Source organism: Staurois parvus, unplaced genomic scaffold (assembly GCF_062004578.1).
Source record: "Staurois parvus isolate SC_StPar_1 unplaced genomic scaffold, SC_StPar_1.0 ptg000730l, whole genome shotgun sequence".
NCBI classification, from domain to species: domain Eukaryota; kingdom Metazoa; phylum Chordata; class Amphibia; order Anura; family Ranidae; genus Staurois; species Staurois parvus.
The window spans coordinates 819,073-843,672 of NW_028318526.1; the positions used below are offsets into that span (position 1 = coordinate 819,073).

Consider the following 24,600-nt stretch of genomic DNA (forward strand, 5'->3'; position numbering starts at 1 on the left):
GCACTCACACAAACAAAAAGCAGCTATACAGAATATAAAGCTGTGCTTGAAACCTTGAAGAAAAGTTAGTATTTGCTTATTCAGAAAGGTTGTGATTCTCAGAACTCACATTAGGCAATAGATACTTCATTTTGTATGCATTTACCTGCATATTATAGCCATTATGCTAGTTTGTAGACCAGCGATCAAAGAAAAATTCTTAACACAATCCATAATTAAAAATGAGCAAAATCCCAAATTTATGTATGACTTTTCTGCAAACTTGTGTAACAAGCATCTAGAATTCCAGGTGCTTCAGGCGATCCAAATACATTAAAAATGTACAACCTGCCAACTCCGTACATCAGCGTACAAGGCCAACTTATTCCTATTTATTGGTAGGAATGGGATCTGTCAAACCCTGCTTCTAATGCAGGATAATCATTCCTGTACTACTCCGCTGCTCTCTCCAATACAGGAGAAACTCAGTATCAGTGCAAAGTCATTTCTCACAGCCAACAGATTCAAAAACACATGTTGAATGTCAGATGTAACTGGTAATACAGGAAGCAGATTACACAATACATATATCAGAAAATACACTCCCCCCAATGACCCCATGAGGTATTCTCTAGCTACAGGGAATTACACAACTGTGAACTTTGCCTATAAAACACAAATACTGTATATCTAAGCGCCCTTATTACTATGATTTACTGCCTGAAGGTTTTTTTTCCCTCTGTAATTTCACTCGTCTTAGACTGGAGCTTAAGATAGTTATAAATCCTTAAATATACCCAGTGAAGCGAGTGACCTCAACTGATACAGATTAAATAATCCTGCATAAATTGTACCCGTTTATCTGTAGCCATCTCTGCTCTACAGCCATTCACAGTACAGAATTTATACAGCTTGTCTGAGCTTCCAGAAAGAAGGGAAGCTTTTTACCTGTGTCAGGAAATCCTGTCAGAAGTGACTCTTGCTTATAACAGAGGAACAAGGTAGCAGACAGAAATTACATTTACTGCTCTGAACTGAGACAAGCACACATTATAGAAAGAGGTGGTATAAATAAGGTCACTACACTATAACATTTCCTCAACTAAAAACACCACAACAACAGGTTGAAGTACTACATGTGTTTATTAACCCATTGTGACATTTTAAGAGTTAGCATTGGGTCCCTTCTTCTTGCCAAAAGTGGGCACAACATTGACAAAGCGCCTGTTGTATTGCATGCGCCTCTTTGCCCGGCCAGTCTTCTTTTTCTTCTTCTCTTGCTTGGCCACCTGCAAAACACAGTAAATATATAGTAAGCAGAATGAATATAGAAAATACAAGACTAATGACATTACTAGTGAGTGGTTTACATGTAAACATAGAATGTAGAAATCTCTCTCAATTAACCAGGAACCAACAGTGCTTTCTAGTCTTGCACCACACAGCTACTATTGGGAGAAAATACCCGACTATTAAGTTGGTTTATCTTGAAGCCAGAAATAATATGCTTACTTTTGGAGTCTGGCCCCGTACTTTTCCGGCACGAGCTAGAGAACCATGGACTTTACCTGTTCAAAAGAAAGCATTTTACATATTAGGCATTACAATTATAGAAGGATATCATAAAACCATGTCATTAAAAAGAAAATCTATCCAATCTCTCAGGGATTTCTGTGGCAAGATATTCTCACCAGAATTCCAAGCTCAGTTTCACCTAACCACCAAAACAAGACAAAATGAGAATAGGAGCAGCCAATATTAAAGAGTCCACACCACCAACTTAAAACTTGCAGGTAAAGCAAAAAAAGTGTTTTAAATGCTTTTTTGCAGTGTTTTTCCTCTCCATAAATGTTGTATTCATTTGCAATGCCTTTGAACTTCATTGAAAGATTGACTTTAGTAACAATCCATTCCCTAGCAACACCCTGCTGGCACATCACAGCTTTCTCCTGGAAGTCTTTAATTATGCTGTGCTGGCCTAGCTCCTCCACAAATCCTTTTATGCAGCTGCTGGAGAAGAAACAAAGCGGCAGACAGTCTGCTAGGGCTGTTCAAATCTCATCCAAGATCATGATGCTAAACAGACTCAAGACTTTTGAACATTTACAGGTAAACTTCATACAATTACAAAATGCACATATAATCTTGTAGAAAGGATTTTGTAACAATGAATAGTTCAGTGACAACCTTACATGGAATGACAAACTGAAAATGGATTACTCAATTCGCAGATAAAAAGCTTACCAGACCACCATTCTGCAGAATGCACATTTTAATGAAGTAGACCTTACACACCCTTTAATACAGTTATTATTAAAAAAATATATGTAATTTTACTCTGAGGAAGGGGTGCAATTTAGAGGACGAACACTTTGCACAACATTGCCATCTTATGTTTCACCATAGACTGAGGGTCTATTTTGGTTCAGCTAAACCAACCTCTCTCAACCAGGGTGCCCAGACACCCTGGGGTGCCTTGGCAAAAGGTCTAAAAATTGCCCAAAACTTGTATACAAGCCAGTGGGTGGACAGGCCTTTTAGTTAATAAATCGCTTCTAATGTTGGGTGTCCTACAAATGTGGATATTGTTGCATTATAAAAAACTATTAGAATAGTTTCTCATATTTTAGCATGGGGTGCCCTTTTAAAATTTTGGACAGTCTTGAGGCACCCTATTTTAGAATGGGATGCCTCAAGACTGTCCATAATTTTAAAGGATGCCTCGGGACTACCCATAATCTTTAAAAGGGTGCCTTGACTGAAAAAAGGTTGGGAAACACTGAGTTAAGCAATGTAGTAGACAGTAGGGGAGGGGAGGATATGAACGATGAAGGAAGATGCTGGAGGACACCAGCAACCAGGATGTTCCCCCCCCCCCCATGCAGCAAATAAACAACTCTTCCAGAAAAATGATTAACCAACAAGGATATGTACCTTCCATAGACACAACATCCTTATCCATTTCTGGAGACAAATGGCCAGATCAAATAAATCATCAACTGCCTAACACTGAACAGAGGGGTGGCCACATTAGGGGCCAATGCCACTATGCATTAAGACATGTTTTAGTAAGGAAGCCCATTCATGCTGAGAAAGCTGGCAGCACACTATGTGGCTATGTCTGTCTGTGCAGGGATGGTGGTGGGGGGTTGGCATGTTTTGTGGTGTGCTACATTGCCTGTTCTGTAGTAGTGCATTGAGGTACCATTCAATAAAGTGAAAAAAAAAAGCATTATCACAACAGCCAGGTCACAATGGTAGCCTTCATGCTTCATCATATATGGTTGTCACCTGTGTACAATCGTGGGCATCTTGCAACTTCCATATTTTAATACTTTATTCCACTGGTCTAATGCAGTTTTAGGCAGTGTTCAAGCCAAAAATGCACATCTTAAAAAGCATATGGTAAATGTTGATCCTGCACTAAAGGGTTTAACTACTTTAACAGTTTCATCAGGCTAGCAAAGATGAAGGCACTACAAAGAAAAACCTTAGTCATTTTCTCTACACTAACACATAAGGTGAGATAATTAACTGTTTCATTGGGTTTGAAGGCTGCCGAATTGTGCTCATGGATAATTGAATCTATTAGAGCAAGGTGGATTTTTACAACATATAATTGGGATCATAAAATGATTGTCTAGAGAAGTGTGGTTATTGGTTCAAAGTAGGAAAAGGATTCCAATGAAATAAAAACCTATGTATTCTTCGTTACCCAAACACACGTGGGACTAGGCCCAAGGGAAAGAATTAGCGATAGGCTCAAACGCCTGAAGTTCTACATTGCACCCTGAAATACTGACCTCCCAACAGACGAGCAGCAACATCCAAGGTGCTGAGATCACATACTCCACTCTGGATGAGGGTGTCTTCATCAGACAAGGGGGAACCAGCAAGAAGAATAACTTGGTCTTCACAGGCAATTCCCTCTAGAGAGGAGATTTGAGCCTGAAAGAGAAGATCAAATTGTAGACGTGACATGAAGCATGGCTATGGTTTAAAAGTGCCAATAAGATCAAAATTATATACAGTGGTCACAAGTTGAAATTCATTCTATATCAGTATCAGACTCGAAGTACACGGTGCAGAAAGCTGAATGCTAGATTTAAAACTGGAGATCCATTGAAACCGGTTACTTTATATATTTGGATCAAAATTCAGTGTAAAATATTGTTGCATCAATAGAGATTCACTTGGAAGGAGTTGCTTTGCTAGCATAGTTAAATTATATAAATAAAAATGATGGTGCCATGTCGACACTGATGTGTGTTTGGGGTGCATGACATACTCAAAGGAAGCAGGATCTGTGCCTGACTGGTCATTATTCCCAGCAATCAAATACCTGACAAACCCTGCACCCATTTTCCTCTGATGTACTCTGCTTGCTGTTACTTGTACTGCAATCAATCCCAAAGAGTGAGAATACCGAGCCTACCACGAAACACTTAGAAAGCCAAGATCAAATATTCAAGACATAGTACTGACTGTATATTTACTTCTGGCAGCACAGAAGGGCGTACTGTAACCTGCATTTTTTTTAATACAGTTATCCTTTAGTCTAGATTCACACCTATGTGTTTTTTTCCGTTGCATTTTGCAGAAATGCAGAACAGTCAATTTAGCATAATTTCCTATGGGACAGGTTCCCATCTCCGTGTTTTCACCCGGTGCGGTTTTTTGTACAGGATCAGGGATTTTTTAAAATGCAAAACATTGCATTATTGTTTCTATAGACTTCAATGGAGACACTACAGAAAAGCAGGTAGTGCATTTCTGAAGTGTTTTAATTTGACTAGCAACAAGTGTGAAAAAAAAGGTCAAAAACGTGCAAAAAGCACTGCAAAAACAGATCAAACGCAAACTGCATAGGTGTGAACTTAGCCTTAAACAGTTTGATCATTTACACTTACCTTGATAGCGGATACAGTTTCCAGGCCAGACACCTCAAGGGTGTGTAGATTCTGTGCTCTTACGAAAAGCTGCATGGCTGCTGCAAAAAACAAAACATCTTATATTACAATAATGTTAAAGTGCATGTATACAATCCACACACACTTACCCGCAGACTGGTTGTATGTGCCGGAATCGCACCTGCAGCCAAATTTTGCTGCCCTTGTGAGATGCGCAGGGCTGCCATTCATCTGAATAGCACATCTCAGTCTACAGCGCGGTCACGGGAACCGCATGGTGAAAAAAAAGACCATGCTATTTACCTGCGGATGCATTGTTGAGAAGGTGCATGCACCTTTCTTGAGAGGGAAAACCCTTTTCACTGCCAGATTCATTTTGTTATTTTATGCACACGTTTAAAAAAATCATTTTAGGCCTGAAGATTGCATAAAACCCCCCAAAACATAACTTTTATGAAAGCAGATACCTTAGAGAATAAAATGGTGATAGTTCCAATGTTTTTATTATGAAACACGGTATTACCACAAAGGTCTAGGAAATGCAAAATGTCAGTAAAATACACACTAAAGTTAATATTAAGGTACACAAATGCAATTACCCAATTTTGGGGTAAAATATTAAAGATGAGGTTGCACTGAGTAAATAGATACCAAACATATCAAAACTTAAATTTGGGTGCACCCGTGAAATGGCAACAAGCTTTAGTACCCTATATATTCCATAGGCAAAGATTCAAAAGCCGCCTATAGATCATCAGTTTAGCATTAAGAAGGTCTGGTGCTAGAATTCTCACCATGTACGCCGGAGTGAGAGCAATATGCAACATGTGTATCGCAACCGTGCGTAGGTACCCCCAACCCATGTGTTTACATTAGTATGTGCTTATATGCGAGGGGTGGGGAATTTTATGTGCTTGGGTGTAATATTAATTTTTTAAAATTTACATTTTTTTCTTTTTAACTACCCCCCCCCCCCTCCATCACATAGGGGACAAAAATTCCCCTGTATGATAACTTTTTGGTGACAGGTCCTCTTTAATGAGACATTCAGGGTCTAAAAAAAAACTTTGGATGTCTTCTTTGTACTTCACTAAGTGAATGCAATGCAGATCAGACTGCAATACATTCTCTCAGCCATACTGGCTTGAGAAACTGACATGAAGTCCAGGAAGTGATAAACACATCTCTTTCCAGGTCAGTAACAAGGATGGGAAGAGAGCAGATGTGTGTCTGCTCTCCTCAGTCTCCTCCACCTGCCAGCACCAGCTATGTCAGTCCTGGGCCCGTAGATCTTGTGATACATGGTGGGGGCACGCACTATTATGGGGGTGTGTGGAAGCATTTGGGCAGCAGCACAGCCACCTGAATGCTTCCACCTGGCAGGCAGGAGTCTGCCTGTCAGATTTACACACAATACCAGTGGCTGCAACCACCAGAAATGTACACTGCTCAAAAAAAATTAAAGGAATGCTTTGAAAATACATCAGATCTCAATGGGGATAAATATCATGCTGGATATCTATACTGATATGGACTGGGTAATGTGTTTGGAACGTTATAATGCCCCATCGTTTGATGGAAATGAAAATTATCCACCTACAGAGGACTGAATTCAAAAACACCCCGAAAATCAAAGTGAAAAAACGATGCAGCAGGCTAGTCCATTTTGCTGCAATTTCATTGCAGCAACTCAAAATGGTACTCAGTTTGTATAGCCACCACGTGCTTGTATACATGCCTGATGCTGGAGCATGCTTCCAATGAGACAAATTGTGTCCTGGGGTATTTCCTTCCAGATCTGGACCAGGACATCACTGAGCTCCTGGACAGTCTGAGGTGCAACCTGGCGGTGTCGGATTTAACGAAACATGACATCCCAGATGTGTTCTATTGGATTTAGGTCAGGTGAGCGTGGGGGCCATTCAATGGTATCAATTCCTTCATCCTCCAGGAACCGCCTACATACTCTCACATGAGGCCTTTGTCATGCACCAGGAGGAACCCAGAATCCACTGCACCAGCATAGGGTCTGACAATGGGTCCAAGGATTTCATCTTGATACCGAATGGCAGTCAGGGTGCCATTGTCTAGCCTGTAGAGGTTTGTGCGCCTCTCCATGGATATGCCTCCCCAAACCATCACTGACCCACCACCAAAACGGTCATGCTGAACGATGTTACAGGCAGCATATCATTCTCCATGGCTTCTCCAGACCCTTTCATGTCTGTCGCATGTGCTCAGGGTGAACCTGCTCTCATCTGTGAAAAGCACAGGGTGCCAGTGGCGGAACTGCCAATTCAGGTGTTCAACAGCAACTGCCAATCAAGCTCTACGGTGAAGGAAGGAAGCCCAGGGCCCACTAGAGGACGTTGATACCTCAGGCCACCCTCATGAAGTCTGTTTCTGATTGGGCTTTGACATTCACACTAGTGGCTTGCTGGAGGTAATTTTGTAGGGCTCTGGCAGTGCTCATCCAGTTTCTCCTTGCATAAAGGAGAAGATACCAGTCCTGCTGATGGGTTAAAGACCTTCTACAGCCCTGTCCAGCTCTCCTAGAGTAACGGCTTATCTCCTGGAATCTCCTCCATGCTCGAGACTGTGCTGGGAGACATAGCAAACCTTCTGGCAATGGCACATATTGATGTGCCATCCTGGAGGAGTTGGACTGCCTGTGCTACCTCTGTAGGGTCCAGGTATTGCCTCATGCTACCAGTAGTGACGCTGACCCTAGCCAACTGCAAAACTAGTGAAAAACAGTCAGAAAAGAGTAGGGAAAAAATATCAGTGGCCTCCTCCTGTAAAACAATTCCTGTTTTGGGGGTAATCTCATTGTGCCCACCTAGTGCACCTGTTAATTTCATTAAGACCAAAGCAGCTGAAACTGATTAACAACCCCCTCTGCTACTTAACTGACCAGATCACTATCCCAGGAGTTTAATTGACTTGATGCTAGACTCGGAGTAAAAAGTGTTCCTTTACTTTTTTTTTGAGCAGTGTATATAAAAACCCCTGCTGTCAGGTCTGTATGATGTACGGACCTGGCAGCAAATAGGTTAAAGGGATAAACCATGGGAAATGTACATGTATGGCAGAGATGTAGTGCATATTTATTCTGCAGTGACATATGCTAATCTAGAACAGTGACAAAACTGCATACAGTGTTATGAAATCGATTCAACAGGGGGAATACAGATGAACTCATGAGTGTTTGGATCCCAGGCCCATGCTGTCTAATCCATTCTGCCAGGAAACTCACTGTACACCGCTAGCCATAAGCATCCAGGGAATTCTCCACATCGCAGCTTCACATATATGGGGGGGGGGGGGATATGGGCAGCTTCAGGGAATGCCTCAGTAGCTTTTGATTGGCAGTGCACAATGATAGCTTCCTGTTGGGATAGCTCAGGCAGGTTCAGACTAGGATCTGAACACTTCTGGGCTCATTCCAAATGGAGAAGCACAGCCCTTTACAAGATTTACACACATAAGGGATATAAATATATGGCATATGAAAAAAACACAAAAAAAACAAAACTAAAACCCTAAGCAGAGGCTATCTCGTGACCCACAGAAGTAGGACCAAAAGAGCTTTGGCCATACTTCTCTTAAGGGGCCATTCACACTTGTACAGAGCTGTTTAGTGTGTGGCCAGTAGTCTGATTTGGAAACCAATAGCAGAGCTCAGTAAAAAAAACATCCAATGTATTGAGAAAAAAAAAAATATAGCATCCACTTACATCACTGAAAGACCAGCCTGGTAATGAAACATGTCAGCTAGTGAAGAAACCGCTGTATATCAGTGGAGTGAAGGAAGGGTCCAGGATCCACACACTGCCAATGCTGTGGAACCAGCAGCGTCAGGAAGATGACAGGTTGCCGGCAATGCAAAGAGCAAGAACCAAAGCAACTGCAGAAGGGAGACAGCAGGCAGCTCTAGAAAATCTTCCATGGTGTGGATTTGACAAAGGGTTTATTTGCCTGCAAACAGGCTGTCTTCCTCCCTTGTGTCCCCCCCAAAGAGTTTTCTGGTTGCCTTCATCGTAGTGCTGCCTCCCTGCTGCAGCTGCTTTGGTTCTTACTCTTTGCATTGTTGGCAACATGTCATCTTCCCATCCCTGCTGGTTCCACAGCATGGACAAAGTGTGGATCCTTGACCCTTTCATCACTGGCTGACATGCAGCTTCATTACCAGTCTGATTTTCACTCTCTGCATTGTAAGTGGATGCTATTTTTTTTCTTAATGCAATGTTTTTACGGCCATCACCTTGCTATTGGTTTCATTTTTCCTGAGGTTGGTTTCCCAAGACAGCTGCACATGCTGCGTCTGGTTGATCCCAACCCTGAGCACCACCATCCCTCCTCTGCTCCTATCCCAGGGACAAGATCGCCACCCTACGGGACTGTCCTGGCTCCCACAGGTTTCTGGGCTTTTAGAATTTGCCAGGACACAGACTAGCGCTACATTTTATAGTCATCTGTTTTTGGGCTGCAGCGATGTGCATTTTATCACACAGCTCCCATATTTTCAGGAACTTTATTTGAAGTGTACAAAGTTCATGTTACCGCACAGCAGTGCAATGACATCCGGTGCAATATTATGTAGCATGTCTAAATATGATCACATCTCACCTCTGGACTGTGCTGTAGTGAGAATGGGGCACATAGAAATAAACGGTGAGGTTCACCAGCATTCTCAGTGTGGAAAACTGCCACTCATTGCTGTGGTGTGAATGGGCCCTTAGATGGTAATGCTGTACCAAGCGGGGCCCTTTGGGTATAACATTGTGCCAGGCGGCGAACCAACTGCCCCCCCTTCCGACAGCGTGCGAGGGCTCCTCCAACCACAGCTAGCACCAGATATGAAATCAGCACATATCTCTGATCGGTCACATGGCCATACCGACCAATGAGAATCTCTTCTTCCTCCCAAGAAGCGCCCCCTGAAGAAGACTCCAGAGATTCTCATTCATTAGATTGTAATGGCAGCTGAATGTTCCTTACAGAAGAAATCGGACAGGAGATCCCATGAAACTATCAGCAGGAAGCAGAATAGGAGGCGCTCTTCTCCCACCTGATCCAGATGAGTACATATGGACCCTTCAGACTCCTATGGCCTCATGATCATGTCTGCACACTGACATGGAATGGGCAATTCCGGGCCAGGGCAGTGAACAGCATCACGTGTGACATGAGGGAATTACGAGAAGCTGTGCTGCCATGAATGATGGGAGGGCTGCCCCGTGACTGAGGCAGCGCGCCCCGCAAACACCACGTGACCACGCAGGAGCCGCTGCCTGACACACTTCCCCACTACCACCAGCCTGACTTCCATCACTGCACCCCTCCAACCACAAACTATCACCCAACAACTCCTCACCGGCCACTCCGCGTCTCTCAAAATGGAGGAAAGAAAGAGGAGGGAGCAGGAGCGCGCACGTATCTTATTCCAACACATGGACGCGCGCGTTTACGACATGACGTACAGCCCAGTTTTTTTTTTCCGCCACATTGCTACACCCACTTCAAGTTCCTGACCGCTGCAGACAAGCGCATGCGCTTAGAGGAGCGGAAGCTCCGTGTCCCTTTTGGTACACCAAGTGGAAAAGGAAACTGGCCTCTTTTGCTAAACCAAGATGGCGGCCTCCTTGTGGCGAAGGGCAGTGTTAGATGTGAAGACGGCTCTCAGGATACAAGTGTGTGGCTCTTCGTGTTATTCTGTGTCTGTTAGATTTAATTATTGTTTTTTTAGTTTATAGGGGGGCTTTATCTTTTAAGGGGACCTTAGATGTGTGGGAGCTGCCATCTTGTTTTGAAGGTAATGGCTTTGTTTGGTCACTGTCCTTGAACCGTGTAGTCGGAGACGTTGCTGGGCAGTGGCTGGTTGATGAAGAATGATGAGGATAACCCTTGTGAGCTCCATCCAGAACACACTCCTTTTAGAGGAATCCAGCACCTCTATAATCCATGTCTCCTCCTTCCTTTTCAGCGCCCATGCAGTGGGTCCGGATCTGCTGTGACATCTCAGTACCCGGGTATTGTAGAGTCACATGATGAATATCGCTTCGTAGAGCGTCTCATCCCATCTATTCAAGTGCCCGACCCACCAAAGCACACAGGAGTGACCCCATCTGGGTGGATCCCCCCTAAAGGTACTCTCATTGACACGTTCTCTCCAGGAGATGCTCTTTGCTGTAGTGCTGGTGTTGGAATCCTCCTGTAGGGACGATTCATAAAGCGGTAGGATTCATAGATATGCTTGGTGCTCCCACAGCATTCGGATTATTAAAATAAATAAATGATTTGAGGAAAAACTATCGGGGTCATATCATGTTATCTCCTTCACCTTCCTAGTTTTGGCTGCCACATTAAAGCAGGACAAGGATCTGCAATCCACGCAGCTCCAATGGTCTGATGCTGACAAGGTCCCTCACTACCACCTTCTCCCCAGATTCCTCTGGATGTACGACTTTGACTGTCTTGATAGGCAGGCATTAGATGATGTAACTTGCTGGAAGGGCCTTTTTTTTTTTTTTTAATGGCAGAAGAGACATTGACATCCATGTCCCATCTACCGTAAACAGGCTTCCTGCTCACCTTTTGTTTAACCACTTGACGGCCAGTGATGTACTGGTATGTCACTATATTTCAAGTATTTATACCAGGATGATACCTTGGTGTGATCACATGCTTTTAAGGGCAGAGGAGACATCTAGGGTCTGATAGACCCCAGAACTTTCCTTAAAGAGTACCTGTCATTGCCTATTGCTATCACAGGGGATATTTTACAGTATATTCCCTGTGATAATAATGAAAGTGATCTTTTGAATTTTACCAAACAGTTGGGTATTATATTGTGTTTTTGTGCATTACAATTCAAAAGTGTATTTTTTCCAAAAAAAAAAGTTATTTGAAAAACCGCTGTAAAAAATCCTGTGTGACATAAAACATTGCAATACCCACCAATTTATTCTTTAGGGCGCCTGCTTTAAAAATATATATATTGTTTGGGGGGAGGGGTTCTTAGAGATTTTTTAGCAAAAAATACCGAATGACATGTAAAAAAACAAATTGTCAGAAAAGGCCTGGTTTTAAAGTGGTTAAAGCCTACATCCAAGTTTAACCTCCCTGGCGGTCTAACTGATAAATATTTTTGAATGTCATAGCGGTACATTGTTTTCCATGGAAATTTGTTGTTTTATATTGTAGGCCTGTAATTCTTAGGAATAACTCACTTACCGTATTTTCTGGCGTATAAGACGACTTTTCAACACAAGAAAAACTTCTGAAAAGTCGGGGGTCGTCTTATACGCCGGTATACGGCGAGGCGGTGTCAGGGCAGCACTTTTTCGAGGGGCAGGGCGGCGCGGCACCCCCCCCCCCTCCTCCTTCAATGGACACTAAGTACAGGGGTGGGCAGAGGGGCTGCTGTACCTTACCTGGCTCCGGTCCCACGACGATCCGGTCCAGGAAGCGCAGCTGCTCCTTCTTTCAGTTCGGCCGCTCGATGGTCGCGCGGCCGCTCGGCTCCGCCTCCTCACCGGTGATTGGGTGCCAGCACTGGAAAGGCACACAGGCGACCAATCACCGGCCAGGAGGCGGAGCCGAGCGGCCCCGCGAAAATCTGAAAAAAGGAGCAGCCACTGCTCTTCCCCACTGACACCAACGATGGGGCGCTATTCCTCCTCCACTGACACCAACGATGGGGCGCTATTCCTCCTCCCCACTGACACCAACGATGGGGCGCTATTCCTCCTCCCCACTGACACCAACGATGGGGCGCTATTCCTCCTCCCCACTGACACCAACGATGGGGCGCTATTCCTCCTCCCCACTGACACCAACGATGGGGCGCTATTCCTCCTCCCCACTGACACCAACGATGGGGCGCTATTCCTCCTCCCCACTGACACCAACGATGGGGCGCTATTCCTCCTCCCCACTGACACCAACGATGGGGCGCTATTCCTCCTCCCCACTGACACCAACGATGGGGCGCTATTCCTCCTCCCCACTGACACCAACGATGGGGCGCTATTCCTCCTCCCCACTGACACCAACGATGGGGCGCTATTCCTCCTCCCCACTGACACCAACGATGGGGCGCTATTCCTCCTCCCCACTGACACCAACGATGGGGCGCTATTCCTCCTCCCCACTGACACCAACGATGGGGCGCTATTCCTCCTCCCCACTGACACCAACGATGGGGCGCTATTCCTCCTCCCCACTGACACCAACGATGGGGCGCTATTCCTCCTCCCCACTGACACCAACGATGGGGCGCTATTCCTCCTCCCCACTGACACCAACGATGGGGCGCTATTCCTCCTCCCCACTGACACCAACGATGGGGCGCTATTCCTCCTCCCCACTGACACCAACGATGGGGCGCTATTCCTCCTCCCCACTGACACCAACGATGGGGCGCTATTCCTCCTCCCCACTGACACCAACGATGGGGCGCTATTCCTCCTCCCCACTGACACCAACGATGGGGCGCTATTCCTCCTCCCCACTGACACCAACGATGGGGCGCTATTCCTCCTCCCCACTGACACCAACGATGGGGCGCTATTCCTCCTCCCCACTGACACCAACGATGGGGCGCTATTCCTCCTCCCCACTGACACCAACGATGGGGCGCTATTCCTCCTCCCCACTGACACCAACGATGGGGCGCTATTCCTCCTCCCCACTGACACCAACGATGGGGCGCTATTCCTCCTCCCCACTGACACCAACGATGGGGCGCTATTCCTCCTCCCCACTGACACCAACGATGGGGCGCTATTCCTCCTCCCCACTGACACCAACGATGGGGCGCTATTCCTCCTCCCCACTGACACCAACGATGGGGCGCTATTCCTCCTCCCCACTGACACCAACGATGGGGCGCTATTCCTCCTCCCCACTGACACCAACGATGGGGCGCTATTCCTCCCACTGACACCAACGATGGGGCGCTATTCCTCCCACTGACACCAACGATGGGGCGCTATTCCTCCCACTGACACCAATGATGGGACACTATTCCTCCCACTGACTAATGATGGGGCACTATTCCTCCCACTGACACTAATGATGGGACACTATTCCTCACACACTGACACTAATGATGGGGCACCATCATTGGTGTCAGTGGGAGGAATAGTGCCCCATCATTAGTCAGTGGGAGGAATAGTGCCCCATCATTAGTCAGTGGGAGGAATAGTGCCCCATCATTAGTCAGTGGGAGGAATAGTGCCCCATCATTAGTCAGTGGGAGGAATAGTGCCCCATCATTAGTCAGTGGGAGGAATAGTGCCCCATCATTAGTCAGTGGGAGGAATAGTGCCCCATCATTAGTCAGTGGGAGGAATAGTGCCCCATCATTAGTCAGTGGGAGGAATAGTGCCCCATCATTAGTCAGTGGGAGGAATAGTGCCCCATCATTAGTCAGTGGGAGGAATAGTGCCCCATCATTAGTCAGTGGGAGGAATAGTGCCCCATCATTAGTCAGTGGGAGGAATAGTGCCCCATCATTAGTCAGTGGGAGGAATAGTGCCCCATCATTAGTCAGTGGGAGGAATAGTGCCCCATCATTAGTCAGTGGGAGGAATAGTGCCCCATCATTAGTCAGTGGGAGGAATAGTGCCCCATCATTAGTCAGTGGGAGGAATAGTGCCCCATCATTAGTCAGTGGGAGGAATAGTGCCCCATCATTGGTGTCAGTGGGAGGAATAGTGCCCCATCATTGGTGTCAGTGGATGAAATAGTGCCTCATCATTGGTATCAGTGGGAGGAATCGTGCCCCATCATTGGTGTCAGTGGGAGGAGTAGTGCCTCATCATTGGTATCAGTGGGAGGAGTAGTGTCCCATCATTGGAATACTATACTGAAATAGCATACCATATTGAAATCAAATCTGATGTTTTTTCATTTTTATTTGGTGTGCGTTGGAAGAGGGGTAGTCTTATACGGCGAGTATAGCTCAAACCCTATATTTTAACAGGAAAAGTAGGGGGTCGTCTTATACGACCAGTCGTCTTATACGCCGGAAAATACGGTAATTCTGTCCAGACAAGAGTCTAGTAAACATCCCGGGTATGATAAAGTTTGAAACCTGAAATCGTAAATTATAATATAATAAATAATTATAAAAAAATAATAATATAAATGATAATTTAATTCAGTAATGTAATCAAACCAAAAACAATGAAATTTAAAATTGAGCGCCAAGTTCACTGAGCTCAGTCGCAGAATCGTTTTCAGTGTCTGATGACGAATTTCCCCACAAATCACTATCGCTCAATTTTGCAAGTGATTGTAATTCACTATTTAAAATCGAGCGCCAAGTTCACTGAGCTCAGTCGCAGAATCGTTTTCAGTGTCTGATGATGAATTTCCCCACAAATCACTATCGCTCAATTTTGCAAGTGATTCTAATTCACTATCACTGCCTTCTAGCTGGTCTAAAACCGCTTTTGACTTAAAGGGACAGGTTTTGGATGTCATGGACGTTCTCATGTTTCCAGGCAGAAAGAACAGTAAAAGTGCAGGCAGGGCACAGGACAAAGTACTAGGGACAAAACTGAGGTGAAATGGTTTGATAGAGTAATGTAATCCTAACAGATTACAATGTATTGTGTGTATGTGTCATATTTTTACTTTTTTTAATCTCCCTCCGGTTCCGCAACCCCCTGCGTCACGATGCTTGCAGGGAACGGGACCCGGAAGACGGATGCCGGCATCGGCTGGAGGACACAGCGGGAGGACATCGCAGGATTGCAGGACAAGGTAAGGATCGGGGGTTTGCAGGAGAAGCACTACAGTGTAATCCTGAGTGTGGCTCGGGGTTACCACTTTTGGTACTGTAAATTAACCCTGAGTCACACTCGGGATTACCGCTAGGGAGGTTAATGTCCCTTTAAATAGTTGGCTTGGGACAAGCTGGCCGAAATGAACTATTTACTGCACTAGCAAGTGTGCTTGCTGGGCATGCTGTCTGAACTGTGTGTAACCTCAGCTACATACAGCATACAGCAAAATAGAGTCAGGCTGAGCACTGCTCAGCCATTTAGACCCTGGATGTCTCCCCTTTACTCCACTGGATCTAATGCAGTGCACATTGCACTGCATTACATTCTTTCCCGGCCTTGATAGCCAGGAAATTTTTCAACAGGGGCCCGGAAGTGATGTCATGTCACTTCAGGTCATGACAAGAAGGGGAGGGGAGCGAGTGTCCACTGTCCTCCTCCCCTCTACCCACTGGCACTCCCTGAACAGGTCTTGGGGCCGCAGATGGGCAAGTGGAGCCCAGGAGACATAGCGGGCAGGACGGCGGTTTGTGGACAAAGGGGGGGTCGTCGGGACACTGGAATTGTAGGGGGCTGTGTGGCAGCAGGACTAAAGGTTAAAAGAAAGTACATACCCGGCCCTACATGTCCTGGGCATAGGGCGATGAACATCCCTGCATATATGACAGTTGTATTTTATGCCAAATGATATTTCTTTTATTTCCTGAGATTGACATAACCCTGCCAGTCAGCCTTGAGGTGTGAATTTGCTCTCATACAACTAAGGCTCCTTGCAGTGCAGGCATTTAGCCCATGTGGGTCCAAACCAGGATTTTATTGAACCTGGGTGGTATAGATGCAACATCAGCCCTCCAAACTGTCAAAGTCTATGGCAGGCTAAAATACACTGCAGCTGTACGGAGCTGAACATTGTACTAAGTACAGCTGTGTTCACGTTCAAGGACGTAAGCCGAGAAAGCAGGGTACATGTGCTCTGGGCATACATCCCTGAAGTAGGGTTGCACCGATTTACTCCTTTTTTTTCAATTGGCAAGTACGAGTACCGATATTTGTCCTCAATTAATCACTGTTACCGATTCACTGTTCAACAAATTTTTATTTTTTGCCAGTTTTGGAAACAAAAGAATCCATTTCTTAATGATTTTTACATTCTGAGTTCAAATATAACAATGAAATTTGTCAATTGGCTCTAGTTTTTCTGTAAACGGAAAGTTTTCTACTATAGACGTAATGACTACATAATGCACAATAATTATATAGATAGATGTCTTTCCACAAATATAAAGCAAGTGATATTGACTACATAACAAAGCCTAAATGGCATAATATATTGCATAGGATTACCAAGAAAAATTATAGCCATAAGCTAAGTTGAATCATTTTAATACTTAGGATTCTCACTAGTTTTGTCTTCAGTTTGTGTCGGTTTTGCTTCTCTTGGCTTTTCTCTTGTATTCGAGGAAAGGGCTATCTCTTACAACTGCACGTGACTACATGCTTCAGGTTCTTCCTCACTTGACTCAACCACGAAGGATTCTGGTGCTTTAGGAATTGGTAGCCCCTCTCCATGAGGAACTGGACGTATTGCCGATGGAATATTTGGATAGTGCACAGATAACTTTTTCTTCTTATTTAGCCCTTTTACAATTGGAGGCACCATACAAAAGTAACAATTACTAACATGATCTGTTGGCTCTCTCCAAATCATTGGCACAGCGAAAGGCATAGATGCCTTTTTTCCATTCAACCATTGCTCCAGTGCCGTCCCACAAGAATTGCAGCATATATGTGGTGCCCAGCTCTTGTCCTGGTCTCCTATCTTGCAGCCAAAATACAAGTTGTAGGCTTTCTTAATCATTCCTGTTATCCTCCTTTTTTGTGAGATAAAAGTTATTTCACCGCAGATATAGCAGAAATTATCTGCTTTATTCACACAAGTTCCAGGCATTACTGAGTAGCCTATATAAGCATAAAACGAAATGTAAAGACGCTGTCGAACTACAATCAGCTACAGATACTGCAGCTTTTATGCAGTGAAGTGATGCGATTAAAGGCTAATATTGCATCATCTCAGTATACATGCAATTTTCTATTGGTCACCAGTATCAATTGCGCAATATGCAGCTGAAGTTGCAACATGATTTTGAATGGCTTACGTCATTAGATGGGTGAATATATCATGGAAACTAGAGCCAATCAACATTTTTTAGGGTCATTTTCGTTTTCAGCCCCCCAAAATTATCTAAGATTAGCTAATTTTATGCCCAAAACTTTTTACCTGTTGAACAGTGTTACCAATATCTTTACAGTGTGATCTGAGCCCTTACAAAATGAATGAGTTCAAATCGCACAGCAAAGAATCGCATGTGATTCGAACAGGAATGTGCAAATCTGTCCGAAACACATGCAGTTTTCCTGAGGGTGCGGTGCTGTTTGAGCCATACAAAATAAATAGCTCAAATCATACCACACCCACAGGGAAACCGCATGAGATTCGCACAGGAATGGCACCCCTTCTTCAGCGGAAGTAGCGCAATTTTAGATCAAATCACATGGGATTCTTAGTGTGATTTGAGCCCATTCATTTTGTATGGACTCAAATCGCACCGCAAATGTATCAGAGCATTTGCACAGGTATGAGTACTCATGCTTAGTATTGGTATCGGTATAACCCTACCCTGATCACATTTGGCTCTAGGGTGCAAGAAGACTAAATCATGCTGTACAACTAGGTCTTGTCCTTGCCTGTAACTGGCCAGTAAAAGAGAAGCAGCAGGCTGATAAATGTGTGCTGTCACACTTGTATGAAAATGTAATACACTGCAGTCATGGTTTATTATTTATTACTGGTACTTATATAGCACTGTCAATTTTTGCTCAGCGTTTTACATATATATTGTACATTCACATCAGTCCCTAAACCTCAAGAGGCGTACATGTTCATATTACTGTGAACTGAGAATCTATATACTTAATTAACTTAAGCAATTGTTTAACCGCTTTCCCTCTGCCTTATATTAGAAATACTGCTACAGGGCGGCAGAGATGCACAAAATCATATATAGTGTGTGTGTGATTTCGCAGTTTTGGGTAGGGGGCGCGTGCCATTCACGGCCTCGGCTATCAATCACCAGGTCCCGGCTGGTGTTTACTCGCCGTCACCCAGTAATCGCTGAGTATCTCCGACAGGGAAGAGACCTGTATGTAAACAATACAGATCTCCCCCCTGCCAGCTCCTGCACACTTCTTTATATGGCTCTGCTATGCGTATTATATGCTATGCATATATAGGGCTCTGCTATTCTTACAGTGAAACAGTCACAGCTCACATTGTAAAACAGCACATAGTTAACCCTTTCATCGCCCCACATGTTAACCCCTTTCTGCCCAATGCCATTAGTACAGTGTCAGTTCTTTTTATTAGCACTGATCACTTTATTGGTGTCACTGGGGATGTCAGTGACACCAAGTCAGTTCCCCCCCAGTGTCAGAATGCCCACCACAGTCCTGCTATAAGTCGCTGATCTTCGCCATTACGCATGCATTGAAGACTCTTAGGGCTCAATCACACTAGGAACTGCTTGTGAATCGCACAGGAATGTGCTGTGTGTTCCTGTGCAATTCACATGCGGTTCTGTGCAGTGCGATTTCAGCCTATTCACTACTTTTTGGAAACTCCCTGCAACCGGATCCCGTAATACTTTTGTACCATACAATCTGGTGTGGACAAATGCACTATGTTTGGTGCTTCGTTAACTTTGCACTGACACCCACTGCAGATTGCAAGGGCAGTGGGATTTGAATGAGGTGCGAAAAGCGGGTTTCCCGCCCAGCATTCTAGTGTGAGTGGGCCCTTAAAGGTGGTGTATAGTATTTTCAGTTTTTTGTATAGGTAAAAGAGGTAATTCTGCTGTAAACAATATTATCAATGAATATTTAGACCCCAAAACAGTAATATATTGAAGCTTACCAATCTTTAGTTGTGGCGGGTGCATTTTTTTTTTTAGCTTTTTTTTTTTTCCCGTCCCTTTATTTTCACATGGTGATCCAGCTAGTAACACACTTCCTGTTCTAGGGTCTCTGTATTCTGAATGAAGTAGCCTTTGGGCAGCGGCACCTGAACTTTAGCTAACACTTTTTAGGCAATTACCGCCCTGGTGCCCAACCTGTGGCCCAAGTACAGCCCTCGGACCTCAGCAGTCTGTAGTGGGAACATTGATTAGGGTAATGGCATTGATCTCTACTATGTAGCTTGTTCCCTGTTTTGTATTGTCTCTGCAGCATATCCCCAGCCAAAAATGTAGCCTGACCCTCATTTTCTCTATTAGGTCTGCACTTTCTGACAGCCTTTCACGCATTTCAAATATTGAACATTACATGTGGCCCTTTGGTGATGTCGAGGGGCCGCATTTGAGGCCTTTTTTTAGCTTATAACCACAGTTACAGTTTTTTTTTTCTTTTTGGGATAAAGGTTATTATATACAGCAGGTAAAATAAGTATTGAACACGTCACCATTTTTCTCAGTGAATATATTTCTAAAGGTGCTATTGCCATGAAATTTTCACCACGTGACAGTAACAAACCATGCAATCCATACATACAAAGAAACCAAAACGCATAAGTTCAGAGATTACGTTTTATATGTAATAAAGTAGAATGACACAGAGAAAAAATATTGAACACATGAAGAAAGGGAGGTGCAAAAATGCATGGTTAGCCAAGACACCAGTGGAAAGGACACAGGGAAAAAGTGTTGAACACATTAACTGAAATATATTTAATACTTTGTACAAAATCCTTTGCTGGTAATGACAGCTTCAAGATGCCTCCTGTATGGAGAAACTAGTCGCATGCATTGCTCAGGTGTGATTTTGGCCCATTTTTCCACACAAACAGTCTTCAGTGAAATTTTGGTATTGATATTGAAAATGTGACTGATGATGCCAAAAAATGCTCTTTTATTGAAGGATGATGACCATATGAAGCCATTTATTATCAAACAGTTGTTTGGCTCCTCTTTAAATCATAATGATAACAGAAATCACCCAAATGGCCATGCGTAACATGGTAATGGCACTTTATAAAGATGGAAAAGGACATAAAAAGATTTCCAAAGCTTTGAATACGCCAATCAGTACTGTTAAATCACCTATTAAGAAGTGGAAAGTTCGGGGATCTCTTGATACCAAGCCAAGGTATGGTAGACCAAGAAAGATTACAGCCACAACTGACAGAAGAATTGTCCGAGATTCAAAGAAAAACCCACAGGCAACCTCAAAAGAAATAAAGGCTGCTCTGGAAAAAGATGGTTTCCATGTTATAAACTTCCATTACCTTATTACACAGGACTTTTGACAGTTCTTTTCTGATCCCCATGGCTCAGTATCTAGCCTAGTCAGTGCTTCCACGTAAGAGCTAACAAACTCTGACTATTTATACACTGACACTAATTGCAATTTAAAAAGCCACAGATGTAGGACATTAACCTCTAATTGGCATTTTAACCCGTGTGTGTCACCTTGTGTGTCTGTACCAAGGCCAAACATTCCAGGGTATGTAAACTTTTGATCATGGCCATTTGGGTGATTTCTGTTATCATTATGATTTAAAAAGGAGTCAAACAACTATTTGATAATACATGGCTTCATATGATCATCATCCTTCACTAAAAGAGCATTTTTAGCATGATCAGTCATATTTTCAATATCAATGCCAAAATGTCACAATTTCTGCCAGGGTATGCAAACTTTTTAGCACAACTGTATATTTGTTAAAGCAAAGGCCCTAGAGAATAAAATGGTGGGTGTTGAAATTTTTAAATTTCAGCGAGTTTTTAAACGCAAATCTTTTGGGAAAAATACACTTTTTAGAATTTGAATGCACAAAAACACAATATATTGCCCAATTTGATAAAACAAAAAATATGATGTTACACTGAGTAAATGGATACCAAACCTGATATGCTTTAAAATTCTGCATGCCTGTGCAATGGCGACAAAGTACATACATTTTTAATATCGATAGGCGACGCTTTAAAAGCCTTTTACAGGTCACCAATTTATATTCACAAAGGAGGTCTAGTGCTATAATTACTGCCTTCGATCTGATGTTTGCGGTGATACCTCACATGCACGGTGCAATCTCTGTGTATGTACCGAAACCGGACCCAAGGCTTCCATTCACCTTTGCGCACGAGCACAGGAAGGGCAGAGGGGCAGGGGTGATTTTTTTTTTTTTTTTAATCACTTTTATTGTTATCACAGAGAATGTAAATATCCCCTGTGATAGCAATAGGCAGTGACGGGTATTCTTTTCTGAGAAATCTGGGGTCTATTAGACTTTAGATATCTCCTCTGCCCTTAAAGCATCTGATCTCACCAAGACTGGTGTGATCAGATGCTTTCCCAATTTAAAAATGGCGCTGTTAAAGTCTGGCGAAACGGAAATAATGAAATGCTCGTAGCTTCCGGTCTTTAGACCATAGAGATAATTGGAGCCATTCTGGTCTCCAACCACCTCTATGATCAGCCAGAGGAACTGCTGGATGCATTTCGGATTCCCCTTTGGGACAGGAAAACCCAAGAAAACTGTGGAAGGCGGCAGGGGGGGTGGGATGGGAAATGTCCCTCCCCGCTGCTTGTAAAAACGATTCAGCAGCTAATTGGCCACTTGGATTGCTTTTACATGAAAGCTAACCGCCAACTGAACCCCCCCCCCCCCCCCTTCGTGAAGAAACCTAGATTATAGCAATGGTTGTGATCACATTGGGGTTTCTTGGTAGCTGCAGTGAACAAACAATGCAAATATAAAGTACAGGTGCAGTGAGGTTCCAGGGGATATGTAGATAACCAGAGTATGGGCAGCTCGAAGAACTCATCTGACCAGCAATGAGACATGAGCACATAACCACAAGTAAAGGAGCGCTCCCAACCCTGTGGAAGTCAATAGCGTCACAGGCCCATGAACGGATACAATCCAAATTCACTTTAATGTTGGGTTAATGTTACCCAGATTGATACATCATCAAGCCAGTGGAGAGCAGAAACACACATTCCCAGAAGCTAAAGGATGATACATGATCCTGGACCCAACAGTAGGTTGCTAAGCTCACGAGCCTCAGGACAGTTTAAGGATTGTGTGGATGGCACATCTCCCGTAAGTCACATATCTCGAAGCAAATGTGATGTCATACACCTGGCAGAATACCGTCTGGACAACAGCTGGCCATACAAAGGGCAAACTGGAAGCCTAGGAGAGCTCACTCAATCCATGTCAAACCAAAGAGAAGCCGGTCATCATGATTCCCAACATTAAAGTGAATTTGGATTTAATCTGTTCCTGGGCTTGTGACTCTACTGATTTCCACAGGGTTGCTCCTTTTACTTGTTGTTTTGTTAGCTGCAGTGACCACTTTGGAGCATGGCAGAGCTAATCTATCATATTACAGTGCCCTATGTTTCAGGGTACCGAGAAGCTGAAGACATCCAAAGTTGTGTGCAGACATGCCAGCCTTTTCCTTGCTGACTCTCTTTACTTTAAATGCGATTTAATATATTTGTTTGGAATTTCAGACATGTAGGTTTCATAATTTTGTTACATGACGCAAAATGGCATTTTATGTTTTTAATTTTTAGATGAACCTCCCAATCTCCCTTATTTTGTGAGACGATCTCGAATGCACAACGTTCCAGTGTACAAAGACATCACTCATGGAAATCGTCATATGACCGTTATCCGCAAGATTGAAGGTGACATATGGGTGAGCACACAACTGTATAATTTTATTTATTTGAGGTACTTATGTAGTGCCGTCAATTTACATATATATATTGTACATTCACATCAGTCCCTAACCCTCAAGGGGTGTACAATCTAAGGTCCCTAACTTACATTCATACATACACATACTAGGGCCAATTTAGACAGGAGCCAATTATAATTTTATCAGACTACTTTCCTTTACAACTAGATTAGATAAATAAAATGTGTTTTGTTTTAGCTTCTATGCATTCAACAAAACACATTTCTTATTACCAACTGCTTTGAAGAGAAAAGCTTGTATCCACGCTTTGCCAGTTGCTTAAACCTCCTCTTTCTGCATATACCATTGTCATGCTGATTTCTAACTGATCAGTGTGAATTTACATAAGGTGTAGCCTTCTGGGGAATACAAATACAACTTGTCTAATCATGTAATGTTCTGTACTTTCCACAGGTTCTTGAAACTGAAGTACGAGACTTTTTGACCCAGCTAACGGGAAGGACACCAGCAATACAAGTTAATGAGATCGCTAGGAGCATCAAAGTCAAAGGATATTTTGATAAAGAACTACAGACTTGGCTTGCTGAGAAGGGCTTTTAACATGGGTAGAACTGAGATCATATTCCTCCTTGGGAAAGTGCAAATAGTGTAGCCACTGCAAGCAAGAGTGACTACGGTCACAATTTCCACTTGTGGTTGCCTCTGCAAATTAGGCTACAAATATACTTGTAAAATAGACATAACCTTTCAAAAGTATTGTAAATATGATTCTTGCAAATAAAGCTTTGTTTTGCAGTATGTTGGTAATACTGTATATGTAGAATCGGATGTAAATCAGTGTGTTAAAATATGCATAAGGTTCTTCCATTCCAGGGAAACGGGAACCACAAGCACTGGGGTGTAGGTCCTTCTCTAGAAAGTAGGATACAAAAAAAAGCATATTTTGTACTGTAGAGGTAGAATAATCTTTAGCTATTCTTTAACATTTGTTCAAAGAACTATGCATCAGGGTTGGCTATAATTGGACTGTTTAGCCATAGAAGCATGATTAGAGGATTGTTCCTCTCTTGATCTCTGTAATGTCTCCGCAGCCCCCATTGATTTTCCTGCTATTTGTTATTTCTGACTACTAGAACTGATGAAAAACAATTT

General features: G+C 43.6%; 2 protein-coding genes across 3 annotated transcripts; one reads left to right on the forward strand and one right to left on the reverse strand.

Annotated features, from left to right (window-relative positions):
* Nucleotides 1-1,103: 1,103 nt before the first annotated feature.
* Nucleotides 1,104-10,343, reverse strand: FAU (FAU ubiquitin like and ribosomal protein S30 fusion). 2 transcript variants are annotated; one of them, XM_089653968.1, is made up of 5 exons: nucleotides 10,267-10,343; nucleotides 4,890-4,969; nucleotides 3,783-3,927; nucleotides 1,492-1,547; nucleotides 1,104-1,268 (listed from the first exon to the last, which is right to left on the reverse strand). In XM_089653968.1, exons 2-5 carry the CDS (start codon nucleotides 4,962-4,964, stop codon nucleotides 1,143-1,145), a joined length of 402 nt encoding a protein of 133 aa, XP_089510094.1. In that variant the 5' UTR covers nucleotides 4,965-4,969; nucleotides 10,267-10,343; the 3' UTR covers nucleotides 1,104-1,142. The 2 variants fall into 2 exon arrangements, with proteins under 2 accessions (XP_089510094.1, XP_089510095.1); XM_089653969.1 differs by having other exon boundaries at nucleotides 4,890-4,966; nucleotides 10,267-10,311.
* An 83-nt stretch (nucleotides 10,344-10,426) lies between these two features.
* Nucleotides 10,427-24,246, forward strand: MRPL49 (mitochondrial ribosomal protein L49). The gene is made up of 4 exons (XM_089653967.1): nucleotides 10,427-10,582; nucleotides 10,876-11,038; nucleotides 23,321-23,445; nucleotides 23,902-24,246. Exons 1-4 carry the CDS (start codon nucleotides 10,523-10,525, stop codon nucleotides 24,046-24,048), a joined length of 495 nt encoding a protein of 164 aa, XP_089510093.1. The 5' UTR covers nucleotides 10,427-10,522; the 3' UTR covers nucleotides 24,049-24,246.
* The last annotated feature ends 354 nt before the right edge of the window (nucleotides 24,247-24,600 follow it).

Bases quoted from the DNA above. Each gene is read 5' to 3' on its own strand.
- FAU (XM_089653968.1), bottom strand. From the start codon at position 4,964: ATGCAGCTTTTCGTAAGAGCACAGAATCTACACACCCTTGAGGTGTCT. The intron at 3,928-4,889 runs GTAAGTGTAAAT...CTTCTCTTTCAG, and splicing joins AAACTGTATCCGCTATCAAG to GCTCAAATCTCCTCTCTAGA. The intron at 1,269-1,491 runs GTAAGCATATTA...TGTGTTTTGCAG, and splicing joins TACGGGGCCAGACTCCAAAA to GTGGCCAAGCAAGAGAAGAA.
- MRPL49 (XM_089653967.1), top strand. From the start codon at position 10,523: ATGGCGGCCTCCTTGTGGCGAAGGGCAGTGTTAGATGTGAAGACGGCT. The intron at 11,039-23,320 runs GTACTCTCATTG...TTTAATTTTTAG, and splicing joins TGGGTGGATCCCCCCTAAAG to ATGAACCTCCCAATCTCCCT. The intron at 23,446-23,901 runs GTGAGCACACAA...TACTTTCCACAG, and splicing joins AGATTGAAGGTGACATATGG to GTTCTTGAAACTGAAGTACG.